This window comes from Pyrus communis, chromosome 12 (assembly GCF_041283825.1).
Source record: "Pyrus communis isolate YQ-2024b chromosome 12, ASM4128382v1, whole genome shotgun sequence".
In the NCBI taxonomy this organism is placed as follows: domain Eukaryota; kingdom Viridiplantae; phylum Streptophyta; class Magnoliopsida; order Rosales; family Rosaceae; genus Pyrus; species Pyrus communis.
In genome coordinates, this window is record NC_142576.1 from 9589604 (window position 1) to 9605554 (window position 15951).

A 15951-nucleotide genomic window follows, 5' to 3' on the forward strand; every position below is an offset into this window, starting at 1 on the left:
ACGCCCCGGTGCTTGTTTGAAGAGATATCCTTTTTGAAGATGTGAAAAAAGGAGGGTCTCAGAACCTAGGATAATGTATACGAACACATAACTTTTTACCAAAAAATATAAAATAAAAACATAACAAGTAGCTCTTGGAGTTTGAAGACATTTTTTTAGGGCATAGGTTTTTAATGTTTTCTTTTAACTTATTAAAGAAACCAAATGTGTTATTTTAAGAACCGAATTCGCTCAAGCAACTGATAGCATAGCATGTTTACTAAAGGGGAAATGGCGTCTTCCGGCTCCCAAAATACAAAAAAAAAAGAAAAGAAAAAGGAATTCGCTCAAGCAACTTATAGCATAGCATGTTTACTAAAGGGGAAATGATATCTTCCGGCTCCCAAAATACGAAAAAAAAGGAGGTCTCGGTTTGCGGTTCCAAATTAGCGAGTTTGCTTGATTGTGGTTAGGGATGGGCTGAAATGCCTCTGTGAGTCTTCCGGATCTCGGAATGAATGGATAACCATAACTTGCCACCAGTTGTCATCTTTTTTTAAAAATAAAAAAGGAAAAATGGCGTCAAATGATATGTTTAACTGCTATTAATCATCGAATTACATAATCACTTAACGTTTTTTTTTTTTTAATAAGTGATATTATTTACATTAAGGAGGTGGAGAAGTGTAAGATTTGGTTCATTTTATGCCTTTAGTATGTCAGAACTTAAGCAATTTTCTCACTCCAAGCAATTAAACCTTGATAAACAAGAACAACGGATTTCCCTTGTAAAAGAATATTTTGAGGAGGAGAAATCACAGAGCATCTTTTAATTAAAAATTACAGGGGGAAATGCTTTTTCTTTAACTTTAGCTTTAGCTTTATCTTGATTTATTTCCTTTGGCTTTAACTTTAGCTTTAGCTTTATTTATTACCCTTTCAAAGAGCATCTTTGAATTAGGCAGAGTGAGAGACTATCAACATGCTTATGCAATCTGTCCCAACGTATAGGTAGCGTGCCTTGAAGTTCTCTTACGGACGGTGAACTAAGTTCAATTAGTATATTTTTTTTTTTGGTTTAAAAAGAGGACAACGGGTTGTAAGCCACTGTTATCCATTCTTTTCGGGCCTGAAGAAGTTATGAGGACTTTTATCCTGCTCGCGACCATAAGCCAACAAACTCACAAGTTCAGAGCATCAAACTCTAAGTTCGATTAGTTCCAACGTGTCAGTATTGTTATTTTTTCAAGTTTTGGATACTTTCTAAATTAACTGATTTGGTTTATGAACGAGCTTTTCCGGATTAATAAACAAGGCTCCTCAAGAGTGAGCAGGCTATGATATCTGTTAGTGGACTTTTATTTTAGAAACATTTTATTTATTTAAATTATAAGCATGCCTAGATAAAATGAATTTCAGTTATATTTTACAAGTTACACCGATTTCATGATATGTCTAGATTATGATCTATGGCATGATTTATGATTTGCGAGGTAGACATATTTCGAGATTTTACTACCAAATTTATGATTTATGGCTTTTGATTTATGATGATAATGATTTTATAAACGTTAGATTTTTTTTTTTATTACTTATCTTGTCGCATGCCTACACCCACTAGGCCTGATAATTTTTAACACGATCCGTTAATTCGATACGACACAAAATTAACAGGTTATTAGATCGACACGATAACGAATCGGGTCGTTATCGGATAACTCGATAAGCACTTGTTAAGATAATGGGTTGATCCGGGTATCCATGTGGGTAACCTAATAAGCAAAATATTAATGTATTAATTTTATACCCGTAAGACCATCTCCAACCCTTAAAGTAAAACCTAAAATTTTTAGCTCAAAAAATTTAGGTTTTAACTTGGAAACAGTTTTTTTGCTCCAACTCTTCTGCCTAAATTTTTTAGCTCAAGATTATTAAAGAATAAATTTAGGCTAATTTTTTATGTTAAGTAAATTTATTTTTTTTTAAAATATGTACATTATCCTAATTTAATATTATGAACATTTTAACCTAAAAATATTTAGATTCTGATAAATATTGAAAAATCACTAAATTTAGGTGAATTTTGAGTTAAATAATTTTTTTAATTATTTTAGCCGTTGAATTTAAATTTGGACCGTTAGATCTTTTTTGTACCATTGAATTTGATCATATTAGATATCATGTGATAGCCCATCCCGGATTATTCGTACTGCAAGTGTGAAATGACGGTTTTACCCCTAGTGATTTTGTTTCGTTGTGTGGTTGTTTTGGGGTTTTGGTTGGCTACATTTGGACCACACACACACCCACACTCTCATTCTCATCACCTTCCCTGTCCCGAGTCTCTCTCTATCTTTCCCTTCTTCTTCTTACGTACGGACAAGAACCAAATCATTCGAAAACGTTACGGATCAAGGAAGAAAATTATACCTTTGTGTTCGTGAGGTTCATAGGAGTTCAACCATACCCATTTCAGGTAAGGAAACCTTTGTTTTCACGTTGAACTCGAGATCCCCGATTTGGTCATTGTTCATGCACACGTGAATTGTTACATTTCAGGGAATTTGAAGCTTGTAGGAAGCTTGGTGAGGTCCTTAGGAAGCTCGGGATGGTTCGTTTGAAGGTTTTGGACGTCGGGATCGTGAGTTGCAAGTTTGGCCGGGTTTTGTGAAGTTTTTCCGGCGAGATTCCGTTGGTTTTAGGGCTCCAAAGTGGTAAGGCTTTGTTCTATTTGTTGTAAGCTTCATTTTGGTACCAATTTCGTGAAATTTGGTTGAAAAAAGAGTGAGAAACGAAGGTTTGAAGATTTTCCAGTTTTCCGTTGACGGCGACGGCGCCAGAGGTTGGCCGGAGAAGACGACAGAATATTCCATCAGTTTGGACGGAATATTCCTAACGGTGTTAGGTTAATTTAGGTTAACTTTAACGGAATCTGTTAGTTTTAACGAAATATTCCTGATGGTGTTAACTGATGCCGTCAGTGTGCTAGGCACGTGCCTGCGCGTGGGCGATGCGTATGGCCGTGCCTTGGCCGACGCGTGGGGTGCGTGAGATGTCGAAAAATTATTTTAAAAATATAAGGTTGTTCGTGAGGTTAAGTAGATCACGTTGGTGTATTCACACACCTCATTTGAGCATTGTATGAGAAGTTATTACTTAGTTTGAGTTATGTGCCTTAAATTAACGTTTTTATAGTTGTTTCGCATATAGGTGAGACCTATCCCGAGGACGAGCGCAGTCACTCGAGGTAAGGGGGTTACGACCCTTCTACATACCAGTGAGTGGGCTTTTGGTTTTCCGTATATACCTATATACTTGTGGATTTTCCCAGAAAATGAAATGAAATGTTTATGTGTTTTAAATGCCATGCATTACGTTTGCCTATTTAATTATGCATTAGTAGTTGTATATATGTATGTTTGGTGCTGCGGACGCACAGGTAAGTGCTAGATAAGTTATGGTTTATATTTGTGATTAGTAGTGATGTGAGATGCGTAGAGAGCTCATAACCTGCACCCCCGATGTTAGTGCTCCCGCCCAGAGTAGGGCACAATCCTTCATGTGATGTTCACCTCCCGCACCACACGCTCATCTTGGATCTAAGTTAGGTGCACAATCCTGTCGTACAGACCACTATAGGTGGTTCCGACTCGTAGGTGACCTGCGATTATTCGCCCAGTCTTCACGTGATCGTAGCACCTGAGCGTATTTATTTACACCCAGTCCTGTCGTAAAGACCACTTTAGGTGGTTCCGACTCGTGTGCAAGTATAGTTAGTGAGTTGGAGATTTGAGCTCTAGATACAGCCGTACAGGTCATGATAGATGACTCCGGTTGACAGATTACATGGCATTGATTGACATTACCTGAGTGTTTACTTTTCATGTAGAGGCATTTAACATGACATATTTCTGAGCATGTTTTCTACATATGTGTATATTCTATTTTCTGGGAAATTATATAGGTTTTACGGCGAGGGGTTAGAACTTTTGATAATGAAATGATTTTGAAAAACTTGTTTTTGCCCACTCACACTTTCTGTTTTGCGCCCCTTCAGGTTCTAGTTGGGATAGCTCTTTTGGTGGCTCTCAAGGAATTCACGGCATATCTGACATATTATCACCAGTGTAGGACCACATCTGGGTGTGTTTAGTTAGTGTTTGTTCCCCTAAACTGCACTAGGTCTTCTGTGCTTTGAATATTGTTTTTCACACTTACGCTTGCACATGTATGTTATCTACTCAGTGTATAGCTTGGTTTTTATTTGTTCGTACTTTTATTATTATTCTTAGCTTCCGCACTGTGCACATGGTTACGTCACCTTCACGTGACGGCCAGCACGCCCTAATTTCGGTCGAGGTGTGTCATATCAGCTGTTGGATTCAATAAATATATAAATATAAAACAAAAAAAAAAAAATTTTGAACGTGGACCATTGGATGAACCAACGGCCCCTTGGCTCATGATTGCCAGTAGACAGCTAGGGGATAAGCCCATATGGGTGGGGTCCTGCTACTACAAAGCTGGTGTATGCAAGGGTGTGAGCAGGTGAGAGCTGGGCATTTGGGCTTTACCTTTTGTTTTCCACTCTCACATGTGGGCTTCACCACTAATTTTGGACTAAATCTTAGGAGGAATTTGAGTTTTGTTTAGATTGTAACACTTAACTCAATTTTAGAACAAGGGTTTGACAGAAATGGGAGGGATAGATGGGAAAATTTAGGCCTTACTCTACGAGTTGGAGTTGGTCTAAAAATACTATAATAATTATACACACACACTCACACACACAATATTTTATATATATATATATACATATATATATATATATTAAATTAAATTTAGAAAATTTGAAAAAAAATGAGGTAATATATTTTTATATAATACAGTACTATTGTTTTATTTCTTTTCATAATTATTTTGGTAAAATTCTCATAATTTGAATGGTTTATAATATTTGGTTTTTCTATACTTAGTTTATGCGGAAAAGAGTTCTAATGTGGAAAACTTTACTGAAAACATCACATAACTCTTGAAGGCAATAGATCAAGCCAAAGTTCCAATACAATTTCTCCATGATGATTGATGAAAATTGAAGGATTTTGTAAAAGGAATAACATGCAAACTTTGAGTTTCATTGGCAAGATTTTAACTTCTGAGAAATGCTTCACAACTTTGAGAAGAAAAACTCATTCATTTTGTATATCCTTGCACATTTGATATTTTGTAGTAGACTAGTAGTGTATTGGTGCTTTTTTTTATTAAGATCTTATTTTGGAGTATATATGTAGTACTTAATGACAAATGTGTTTGTATGTTTTGAAGTAATATTTATGTGGCAATGTGGTATGTGCAAATTTAAGGGAATTTTTTTTTTTTTTTAACGGGTCATAACGGTTCAGATCATTTTACCTGTTGGGTAAAGTGACTTGACCTATTAAGGACCCGTTAAGATAACGGGTGTGACACAACACGACCCGTTAAGATAACAGGTGTTGCATAAACACGACAAACACGACCCATTTGTCAGGCCTAACACCCACACATATTTCCAAATTCCACTAGTTATGGCTAGTGGATGACTATATGTTATACCATCAGTCAGTATTAGCTCAGTATGTAAGTATCTATCAATTCTCAATGATTCAGGTATATATCGGATTTCAGTTTTTATGGCATGCTTAGTTTTTCAGAAATTATATGTAGTGTTATATGTGATTTCAAAACATGGATTAGTATGTTTGAAAAATAAAATGTTCTAGAAAACTTTATTTTTCTTCCACTCACATTTTTATGTTTTGCACCCCCATCAAAACTTAGTAGCAGGAATCAGGTTGATGTCGAGGATTTAGTTGGCAGTTCTGACACGATCCCAAAACTATAGGGAGACTTTCCTTTGTGTGGAACTTCTATTAGTTGTTGCATCCACGTATGGTTTGTAGGTTTTAGACAAGGATTGTCTGCCCACCACTTCCAGTGCCCTACCTGTACCCTCCTGTTTGTATAGTCACAGTTAAGCTACATCAACATTTTATATTACTATTCATTTTTGTCTTATTATATCTATAAAAAAAAATATAAAATGTTGATGTGACTTAACCGTGACCACACAAAATAGGAGAACACGGGAAGAGCACCTGAAGTGGAGGGCAGACAATCCTTGTCTGTGGTTAAATACTCTTAACTTTCTCTGCACTTTATGTCTATGCTTTGAATAATCTGCATGAATGTGGTGGAGGGTCTGAGACCCACTAGCCCATTTTGTGACATCCCACATCGCCCAGGGGAGTGATCCTTATATGTATATTCTCATCTCTACCTAGCACGAGGCCTTTTGGGAGCTCACTAGCTTCGGGTTCCATGGGAACTCCGAAGTTAAGCGAGTAGCGCACTAGAGTACTCCCAGGATGGGTGACCCATTAGGAAATTCTCGTGTGAGTTCCTAGAAACAAAACCGTGAGGGCATGGTTGGGGCCCAAAGTGGATAATATTGTGCTACGGTGGTGGAGCAAGCCCTGGAAGTGGTCCCCCCCCGGGTCGGGATGTGACAATTTGGTATCAGAGCCTAACCCTGGTCGTGATGTGCCGACGAGGACGTCAGGCCCCTAAGGGGGGTGGATTATGACATCCCACATCGCCCAGGGGAGTGATCCTTATATGTATATTCTCATCTCTACCTAGCACGAGGCTTTTTGGGAGCTCAATGGCTTCGGGTTCCATGGGAACTCCGAAGTTAAGCGAGTAGCGCACGAGAGCACTCCCAGGATGGGTGACCCATTGGGAAGTTATCGTGTGAGTTCCTAGAAACAAAACCGTGAGGGCGTGGTCGGGACCCAAAGCGGACAATATCGTGCTACGGTGGTAGAGCGGACCCGGGAAGTGGTCCCCCCTCGGGCCGGGATGTGACACATTTGGGGAATTTCTATTGATAAATACAGTACTGCCTGCAGGTGGGTCTATAATGAAATTATATGGAAAATTTTCAGTAGATTTTATTAGTTGATAATTTTAGTTATGCATGCATGTTATGGCTTCGTCATGCACCCGTATGGGTGATGGTTAGCAAGCCTTGATTTTGGGGTCCACTGGATATTGGGGTTAGGATGTGTCAAGTTTTGTTAGGTCTTAGGATTTAGGCCTTCAGTTTTCCAAGATGCAGCCCTTTAGTCAGAACTAAATATGGTTCATTGGATCAAATCTGAACAGCTGAAAAAGAGAAAAATCCATCAAAACGAGCTTAGGGTGAAATCGGATCATAAATGATCCGTCATTAAATAAATAAGGGTACCATTAACAATTTTAAAAATTTTCAATTTAAACTGTCCCTCTCCCCTACAACAGTCACACTTCATAAATTTGTCTTCTCCGTCGCCCAAAACTCCCAATCTCTCGCGAGTAATTTCAAACTTCTTTCCTGTTGGACAACATCCCATTTGAAAGCTCCCGTTCGAAAACTTCCTTCCTGACAAAAGTTTACTGAAGAATCATGTTATTTGATTATCCACTAGATCTTCTTGCAATGTTCCGCTTAAGTTAACTTGGATCAAACAGGATTTTGAAGTTGTAATATTTGAGTTCTCTGCAACATTTCACTGACAAAAGTCAGAAGACTGAAACAAAAATTAAGAGGAAAAGAAGGTCAATTTAACCAAAGGCTTCATTATCTATTTCGGACTCTGATTTACTGTTTGGTGTATAAAGTTTGATAAAATAAAATAAAAAAATAAAAAAAGCAAGCTCTTGAACTTTATGATTTATACCAAAACTGCTTGGCTGCATTCCTCCCCGTAGACAAATTGCAATTTTTCTTTTTATACTTTTGATAAGTTACTTTTACGCACGTATCAAACTAGCTAAATCACCTTAAAATAAGAACTATTATTGGCACTTCAAAAATCTAATTGTGCACTTCAAATTTGGAGTACACAACAAGATCTTTGGAGTGTCACTAACCGTTTCCATAAAATGAATGAATCTTTATACCTAACTAAATCACCTTAGCCTCAAAAATGGGCTAAAGGAATGATTGTTTGAGCGTGCAACTACGTTAAAGCCAGAAATCATGTTAATTAATGAATTGTCGGGCCTTAAAGTTATTGACTTTTAATCGAGCGGTTGTGCATTGAGTAGGAAACTAGCTCGATTTGGTTCTTATTTATGCCTTCAGCGATGCCAGAACTTAAGAAATTTTCTTATTCCAAGCAATTAAACCCTGATATACAAGAACAACGGAATTCCCTTGTAAAAGAGTATTTTAGCTTTAGCTTTAACTTTAGCTTTAGCTTTAACTTTAGCTTTAGCTTTATCTTTTTATTTAGACTAGGAACATCCTTCAATAATAAGAAAAAGGAAAGGATTGATTCATCTCTGTTGATGTGCTGGTAATTATATGATTCGAAACTTTTCTTTCAAGGAGGTGTTTGGTATTTCAATTCCGGAAGAAAGTAGAAATTCTGAAAGAATCAGAACAATGTAATTTTAGTAGTTATGCTGATTCGAAACTTTTGTGCCTGGGCTTTGAAAAGGAATATTATACAAACAAAAAGCATTGCTCAAGGCTAAGACTCACCCACAACCAAAAACACAAGACTACTCAAGTTTTAAACAACCTTCGAGACTCAGGGGCTATACATTGCGCCTTCAGTCTTCTTGCGGTTTTTCTCAACTGAGACTAGCCACTGTGTTCTTTGCGTTCAACAGATTGTTCGGAAATATGGCAGAACTTGTTACTTTTGCTGCCGAGGGGATACTGACTACGGTGGCTTCACTAGCCGAGCAAGAATTCAGTCTCCTCTGGGGATTCAAAGGAGAAGTAGCAGAGCTGAAGCGATCATTGTCCCAGATTCAAGCTATGCTGCGAGATGCAGCCCAGCAGTCGCAGTTTCGGGGCGAATCGGTGCAAATGTGGGTGAAGGATCTTGAAGATGTAGCTCAACATGCTGATGAAGTGCTGGGCGAATACGGATACGAAGTTCTTCGGCGTCAGGTGGAACTTGGAAACCGAATGGAGAAAAAGGTGCTCAACTTCTTTTCACACCACAATCCCATTGCGTTTCGCCACAATATGGGACGCAAAATCAAGAAAATCAATGCATCTTTGGCGAATCTGATGACTAAGGCAGCTGGTATTGGGCTAGTTAGGCCGACATTCTCAACACTCGTACATGCAACCCCTCATGGTGGTGTAAGAGTACTTGACAGGGAAACCGTCTCCGACTTTGATCAAGATGAGAAGTACATTGTTGGAAGGGAGGAGGCTGTGTCGGAGATAGCTACAACCCTGATAAATTCCAGCAACAATAAGGAGAATTCTATTTCGGTTATGGCGATTGTGGGAATGGGAGGCCTGGGCAAGACAACTTTGGCTAAATCAGTTTATCATCGTCCCGAGATAGAAAGACGGTTCGATGAAAGAATATGGATATGTGTATCTACCAATTTTGAAGTCACGACGGTTTTAAGCATGATCTTGGAACAGCTTGAACCAAAACAGACTCGGCTGCAAACCAAGGAAGCAATGGTCAAAAATCTCAAAAAAGATTTGAAAGGAAAGCGATATCTTCTCATTCTCGATGATGTCTGGAATGAGGATTCTCATGAATGGAATGATTTGATGAGTCGTTTGTCAAGTGTTACAGATACTCAAGGAAGCAGCATCCTTGTCACTACCCGCAGTGAAAGGGTTGCATCAATTGTGCGACCACTTCTGAGGCGTGATTTGGAGAGATTATTGGATGACGAATGTTGGCGCATATTAAAGGATAGGGCATTTCCGAATGGGAGTGCTTCCGTGACCCAAGATCAAGAGCGAATGGGAAGGGAAATTGCCAAAAAATGTGCAGGTGTACCATTGACGGCAAAGGTACATACTTTTATTAGTTTTTTTAAAGTTGCATGTTATCTATTCTTATTCTAATTGTTTGTTCATGAAATGAACGAAATGAAAGCATAATACATATGAGCACTATCGAAACCAATAAAATCATTCAACCATGCTTCACTAGTCAGAAAATCTAGTCAGGATTAAACCCTAATTGATACCAGTTTGTACCTATAGAATTGAGTTCCAACTTTGGTATTCTCCTCTCTTAATATATGTTCAATTACTTGTATACCAAAATACATATACCCCAAACATAGTTTGGTCTCATTCACATTAGAAGTAGAACACTTACATGGAGCTCCCACGAATCATATCTAAGACCTCATTGGATGATATTTCTATTTGTTTTTTTAGAAGATGCTAGTGATCAGTTAAAATACTTACTGCATGTCGTTAATTTTTAGCCTATGAATTCTCAGTTGATAGACATTCAAACTCGTGTTCCAACAGGTGTTGGGAAATATGATGCGTGATAAACCGAGTGATGGATGGCAGTCAATTCAAGAAGGTGAAATATGGAATTTGCCAGAAGGAGAAGAAAGAATCATTTCAGTTTTGAAGTTGAGTTTTCATGAATTGAGATCACCATATTTGAAACAATGTTTTGCATATTGTTCAATGTTCGTCAAAGATGATATTATTTATAAGGAGGATTTAATCCAACTTTGGATGGCTCAAGGATTGCTCCAACCTTGTCGCAACAAAAGCATGGAGGATGTAGGGTATGAAAATTTTAATATTCTATTGGAGAACTCCTTTTTTCAAGATGTTGGAATGAAAGGAAATACTGTTTACAGTTGCAAGATGCACGATCTTGTGCACGATCTTGCAGAACATGTGTCAAAATCACAAAGCGAGGACTCCATTGAGAAACACATGGTAAAGCTCTCTACCTCGGCACTGCATGTAATTCCAAACGGAGGTTTGAATGGTGATATACTTGGTGGCATCTTCTCAAGATTTAAAGGTTTGCGCGTCTTAAAATTACACGACATTGAAATCAGTGAGTTACCAGTTTCAATTGGGAAGTTGAAATGCTTAAGATATCTTGATTTTTCCTACACAATGATCAAAAAGCTCCCCAAATCTATTTGCAAGCTTTATAATCTACAGACGTTGAAGGTGTCCTATGTCGAAAGTTTTCCAAAGAAGCTGCAAAATTTGATCAACCTGAGACATTTTGATCCTGGTTCTAAATGCGTTGGTAGTCCTCAAGCATATCCAATTGGGATTGGGCGTTTGACTAATCTCCAATATTTATGTTATTTCAATGTGGGTAAGGAGAGAGGTCGTCGAATAGAGGAGTTGGGTGGCTTAAAGCAATTGAAAGGTGATTTAAGTATTTATTGTCTAGAGCATGTGAGAGATGGAGAGGAAGCAAAGAAAGCAAAACTAGCAGAGAAGACAAATCTGCGTGAATTAGTCTTTGGATGGGATAAACACAGGTCTATGATCAACATTAATGATGAGGATGTACTAGAAGGCCTTCAACCAGCACACCCTAAATTGGAATTTTTAGGGATTGACAACTTTATGGGTGAGAAATTTGCATCCTGGATGATGGGGAGTCCCTTTCTTTCATTAAAAAGATTACGTATCGCTTCACCTAAGAATCTAATTGAATGGGCGGAAGCAGCAGAAAGCATTGTGCTCTTTCCATGCCTCGAGGAGCCGTCTCTAAGCAATTGCGATCAATTGAGAAGTGCTCCCAGTCGTTTTCCATCTCTGAAAAAGTTAGAGATACAATCCATGGGTAGCGGCATGCCATTAGCAAATATAAGCAGCAACCTGACCACTCTGACCTCTTTGGAAATACATGATATAAAGGGACTTGATTGTCTGCCAGAAGGGATGTTAAAAAACAACAAGAATCTTGCGTATTTGGAGATACAAGCTTGTTGGGATTTAACTTGTATTACTACGGATGATGTATTTGGTTGTTGTGCTTCTCTTCAGTCCGTGTTTATTTTCAAGTGTCCTAATCTTAGGTGCCTGCCTAATGGGCTACAAACTCTTGTCTCTCTTAAGGAGTTGGTTATAGAGTCTTGCGAGAGTCTAGAGCTCATTCCAGACATGCATGGTCTCACTTCTCTCTGTGAATTGTTCATTGTATTCTGTCGTCAGTTATCCAGTCTACCTAAGGGACTTGAATACTGCACCTCTCTTCGTGAGTTGACCATAGAATATTGCTCCAAGCTGACGTCCATTCCATTTGAACAGGGTCTCCCATCTCTCTGTAAATTGGTGATTGACAATTGTCCCGAATTATCAAGTTTCCCGGGTGGGTTAGAATATTGTACCTCTCTTCAGGATTTGAAAATACATAAGTGTGAGAAGCTAACATCAACTGGGATTCACAGCCTCCCACCATCCCTCCACTCTCTGGATATAGATGATTGCAATAGTCTAGATTCCATTCCATTTAAACAGGGCCTCCCATCTCTCTGTAAATTGAATATTCGCAGTTGTCCTGAATTATCAATCCTACCGAGTGGGTTAGAATATTGTACCTCTCTTCAGGATTTGACAATATATTATTGTGGAAAGTTAACATCCATTGGGATTCACAGCCTCCCACCATCCCTCTACTCTCTGGATATAGAAGGTTGCAAGAGTCTAGAGTCCATTCCATTTAAACAGGGCCTCCCATCTCTCTGTGGATTATATATTGAAGATTGTCCTCAACTATCAAGCATGCCGAGTGGGTTGGAATATTGTACTTCTCTTCAGGATTTGATAATATCCGATTGTGAAAAGCTAACATCCATTGGGATTCACAGCCTCCCACCATCCCTCCGCTCTCTGGAGATACATAATTGCAAGAGTCTAGGATCTATTCCTGGTTTAGAAAACCTCACACACCTCCGTGAGTTGAATATAGTTTGTTGTCATGCGTTAAAAACCCTGCACGATGGATTAAAAACCCTCACCACATTGAAGAATTTGGGAATTGGTGGGTTTTGGAAGGAGCTTGATTCATTCCCTCCCGTTGAGGTTACTCCACAACTTGAATCATTGATGTTGTGGGGTTGGCCTAAGCTTCGGTCTCTGCCTGAACAAGTTCAACACTTGAATTCTCTACTTGATTTGTGTATAACAGAATTTGGAATGGAGGCTCTTCCGGAGTGGTTGGGGAACCTTGCATCTCTTCAGTCCCTAAGGATATGGAGGTGCACGAATCTGAAGTATCTACCTACAGCTGAAGCTATGAAATGCCTCACCAAATTAAAAAAAGTAGAGATTGCTCATTGTCCCGTTCTAAATGAGAGATGCAACGAGGAGAGCGGCCCGGAATGGCACAAGATTTCTCATATTCCAAATTTGCGTATGTTTTTTTCTTTTCCGGTTCTTAAATCAATTACGCACAATGTATTCTATTTTCTTCCCTTACTTTTTCATTAAAGTGAATCGCTTGTTATGTGGTATGTATGTTTTTGTTTCGTTTTCCTAAAACTACAATTTAATGTACATGGTAAATTTCAATCCCCAGTAAAAAATTGTGATAAGATATATTTACATCATGATATGCATCTGGTTAAGTACCTATTCCAATCATGTTCTCACATCTCTTTTGACTCTTTTCTTCTTTGCCAACTTTAGTTAATCAGTCAGTTATTGAAATAAAGATATGATCTAATTTTCTAATTTTTAGCTCCAAAAAAAAAAAAAAAAAAAAAAAATCGTGTCTAAGTTTTGAAGTGTTCTTCATATTCATACATGCGTATTTGTAACACTTTTTCAAGATACTGTTTGTTATAGTCAATTAGTTGAAACTATGAGCAAGTGCTGACATATTATGTTTCAATCTACGGTTTACTAAGTAATGTGAACCCCAATTCAGTAATCTTATAAAGTATCTCTAAATGAGTTGAGTGTTAAATTATTCGGCTCAAGTCAGTCACTTTTTTTCTTCCTAAACCTTCTTAGGAAGAGAACTGATCTTTCTTAACATTTTTTGTGACCTCTGGCATTCACCAAAGTTTTTATTTTCTAATTGTCCCTTGAGACAGGTGTGAGTTCGGGCGCCTTATGAGTAACGGCAATTCCCAATGATGAGTAGAGTCATTTTGGGTTGATTCCACTTTGATTACGACTTTGCCATTCATTTAGAAATATACCTCCTAGCCCACGCGTCCATCATCATCGCTGCAGTTCGACTTCTTCTCCGCTTTTTCTGTGCTTTTCGATTCTGTTTCTTGCCATTCTCCGCCTCCGCCGTCACCTTCATTGCCATGTTCTCCAGGTACCCAATTTTCCAATTTCTCAATTTCAAGAACTAGGGTTTTAACCCAAGATTTTAATTTGGGTTCTTTTTTTTGTGTCTTTAATTTGGGAATGTTGCTCAGTTTAATTTTTTCTTTCCAGGATGAAATATTTAACAAAATCAATTCGGACTACAAAGATAATTGAAGCTCTGGAAAATTTTGTGGTAAAAAAGGATGACAGATTATTGAAATCATTTATCGGTGGACGATTTTGACTCCAGTTTAGGGTAAGAGTATGTTAATTTTTCTAATTACTGTTTTTTTCTTTCTTTATATCCAAAAAAAACCTTTGATTTTCTTTGATTGTGCGTTTATTTAATCTGTACTATTATAATCGTTCCCAGTATATTGGGATTAAATTGGGACTAAATTTATCATGATGCTCTTTCCTTTCCTTCTCAATGTAAACATATACCAAAACAACAAGGCTATGGTGAGGGGAATAATTTTCTTATTTGTATTCTATCTGCTCAACTTCGCTTTAGCCAAAATGTTGTCTTTTTCTACTGAGTTATCGTGTATTAGATGTTAAAAAAATGTAATATTATGTTTTCCTACCGAGTTATCCTTATTTGTGTTTCTCTGTTCAATCCAGCTTTCGTATAGAGAGTACATATGGGGTCCTACAATTCCTGTGTTGAGCTTCCAGTGCACAGTTGAGAGACAAGGAACTGTGAAGAGATCAAAGTTTAGGATTTTTGTTTGGCCACCATTGACAAAGTGAAAGGTATATTATGTGTAGTAGGCATACTAAGGTATACTATTATCAAAGTTTAGTATGCGTTGGATTCCAAATATTTCTAAAATCTCAGCTTTTTTGTATTTTCAGTGAGGCCAAAAGAGAGAAGAGTTGGTTGAGAGAGAAAGAAGTCTCACGGTGAGAGGCTACTTTCATTTATGATGTATCGCGAATGCTGTTTGTTGTTAACAACTGCTTCCATTTCTATATTCCCTGAACCCTCTCTGGAAATTAATTAAAATGATTTCTGGTATATGCAATATATGTTACAATTGTTCTATGTGAATTCATATCCTTTACTCCCAAACTTAGGATTATTACTTCATCCAAGTATTTGTAAGTTGGTTGGAAAAATCTCTTTTACATTGAGCACGTCTTTAGATGTTTGGTCCAAAGGGACTTGGAAACTCAAATGCTGTTTGTTATTCCCTTATTTTTTAAGTATTCTTTTGAAGATCTGCGTATCAATTGCAACTTTGAAATTCTGAATGCAAGACTTGCTGGCAATGGAAGTCTGAAGAATGTATATGTAATATAGCTCAGATGAGTACAAAACAACCGTGCATCATCTCAAAGATGTACAATGGCATTTCAGTATTTTACCTTAAAAATCATTTACTAAATAGTTATTATATACAAAGATGAAGAGTTAGGATAATACTCTTTTGTTTTATGGAGGAAAGGAAGAAGGGTTGTCATCAGGTAAGATGTTTAACAAACTGAAAATATCGAAAAGGTCTGGCCAGCTAGGATTAACATACGGCATCTGTTTGGCAGTTCCTCATCGGTTGCTTCTGCCATTTTTTTATTGCTCAGGGTGGTGGAAAAGTGTGAGTGTGTGTGTGTGTGTACTCCCGAAGCTGACTGTGAGAAACCAATGATTTATATTTTGTTTTGAGTATGCAAGGACTACATTTCTGGTTGGAACCTGAGAAACGGAATCGGTCTATGAAAATTAATTAAAATGATTCTGGTATATGCTATATATGTTACAATTGTTCTATGTGAATTCCTATCCTTTACTTTCAAAATTGGGTAGTTCATCCAAATATTTGTGAATGCTGCCTTTTTAGTGAATTTTTCTG

The 15951-nt window shown here is 37.7% G+C and overlaps 2 protein-coding genes across 2 annotated transcripts in view; both read left to right on the forward strand.

Moving 5' to 3' along the window:
• The first annotated feature begins 8268 nt into the window (after nt 1-8268).
• LOC148692308 (putative disease resistance protein RGA3) lies at nt 8269-13372 on the forward strand. The gene is made up of 2 exons (XM_088681110.1): nt 8269-9841; nt 10313-13372. The coding sequence occupies exons 1-2, from the start codon at nt 8693-8695 to the stop codon at nt 13262-13264; spliced, it is 4101 nt and encodes a 1366-aa protein (XP_088537236.1). The 5' UTR covers nt 8269-8692; the 3' UTR covers nt 13265-13372.
• Nucleotides 13373-13822: 450 nt separating this feature from the next.
• The window catches only part of LOC137744859 (putative disease resistance protein RGA3), a 57699-nt gene continuing 55570 nt past the window's right edge, over nt 13823-15951 (forward strand). The window contains exons 1-4 of the mRNA XM_088681114.1: nt 13823-14105; nt 14228-14354; nt 14723-14854; nt 14957-15004. The gene's annotated coding sequence lies outside the window, so the exon portion shown is untranslated. The remainder of the gene's footprint in view (nt 14106-14227; nt 14355-14722; nt 14855-14956; nt 15005-15951) is intronic.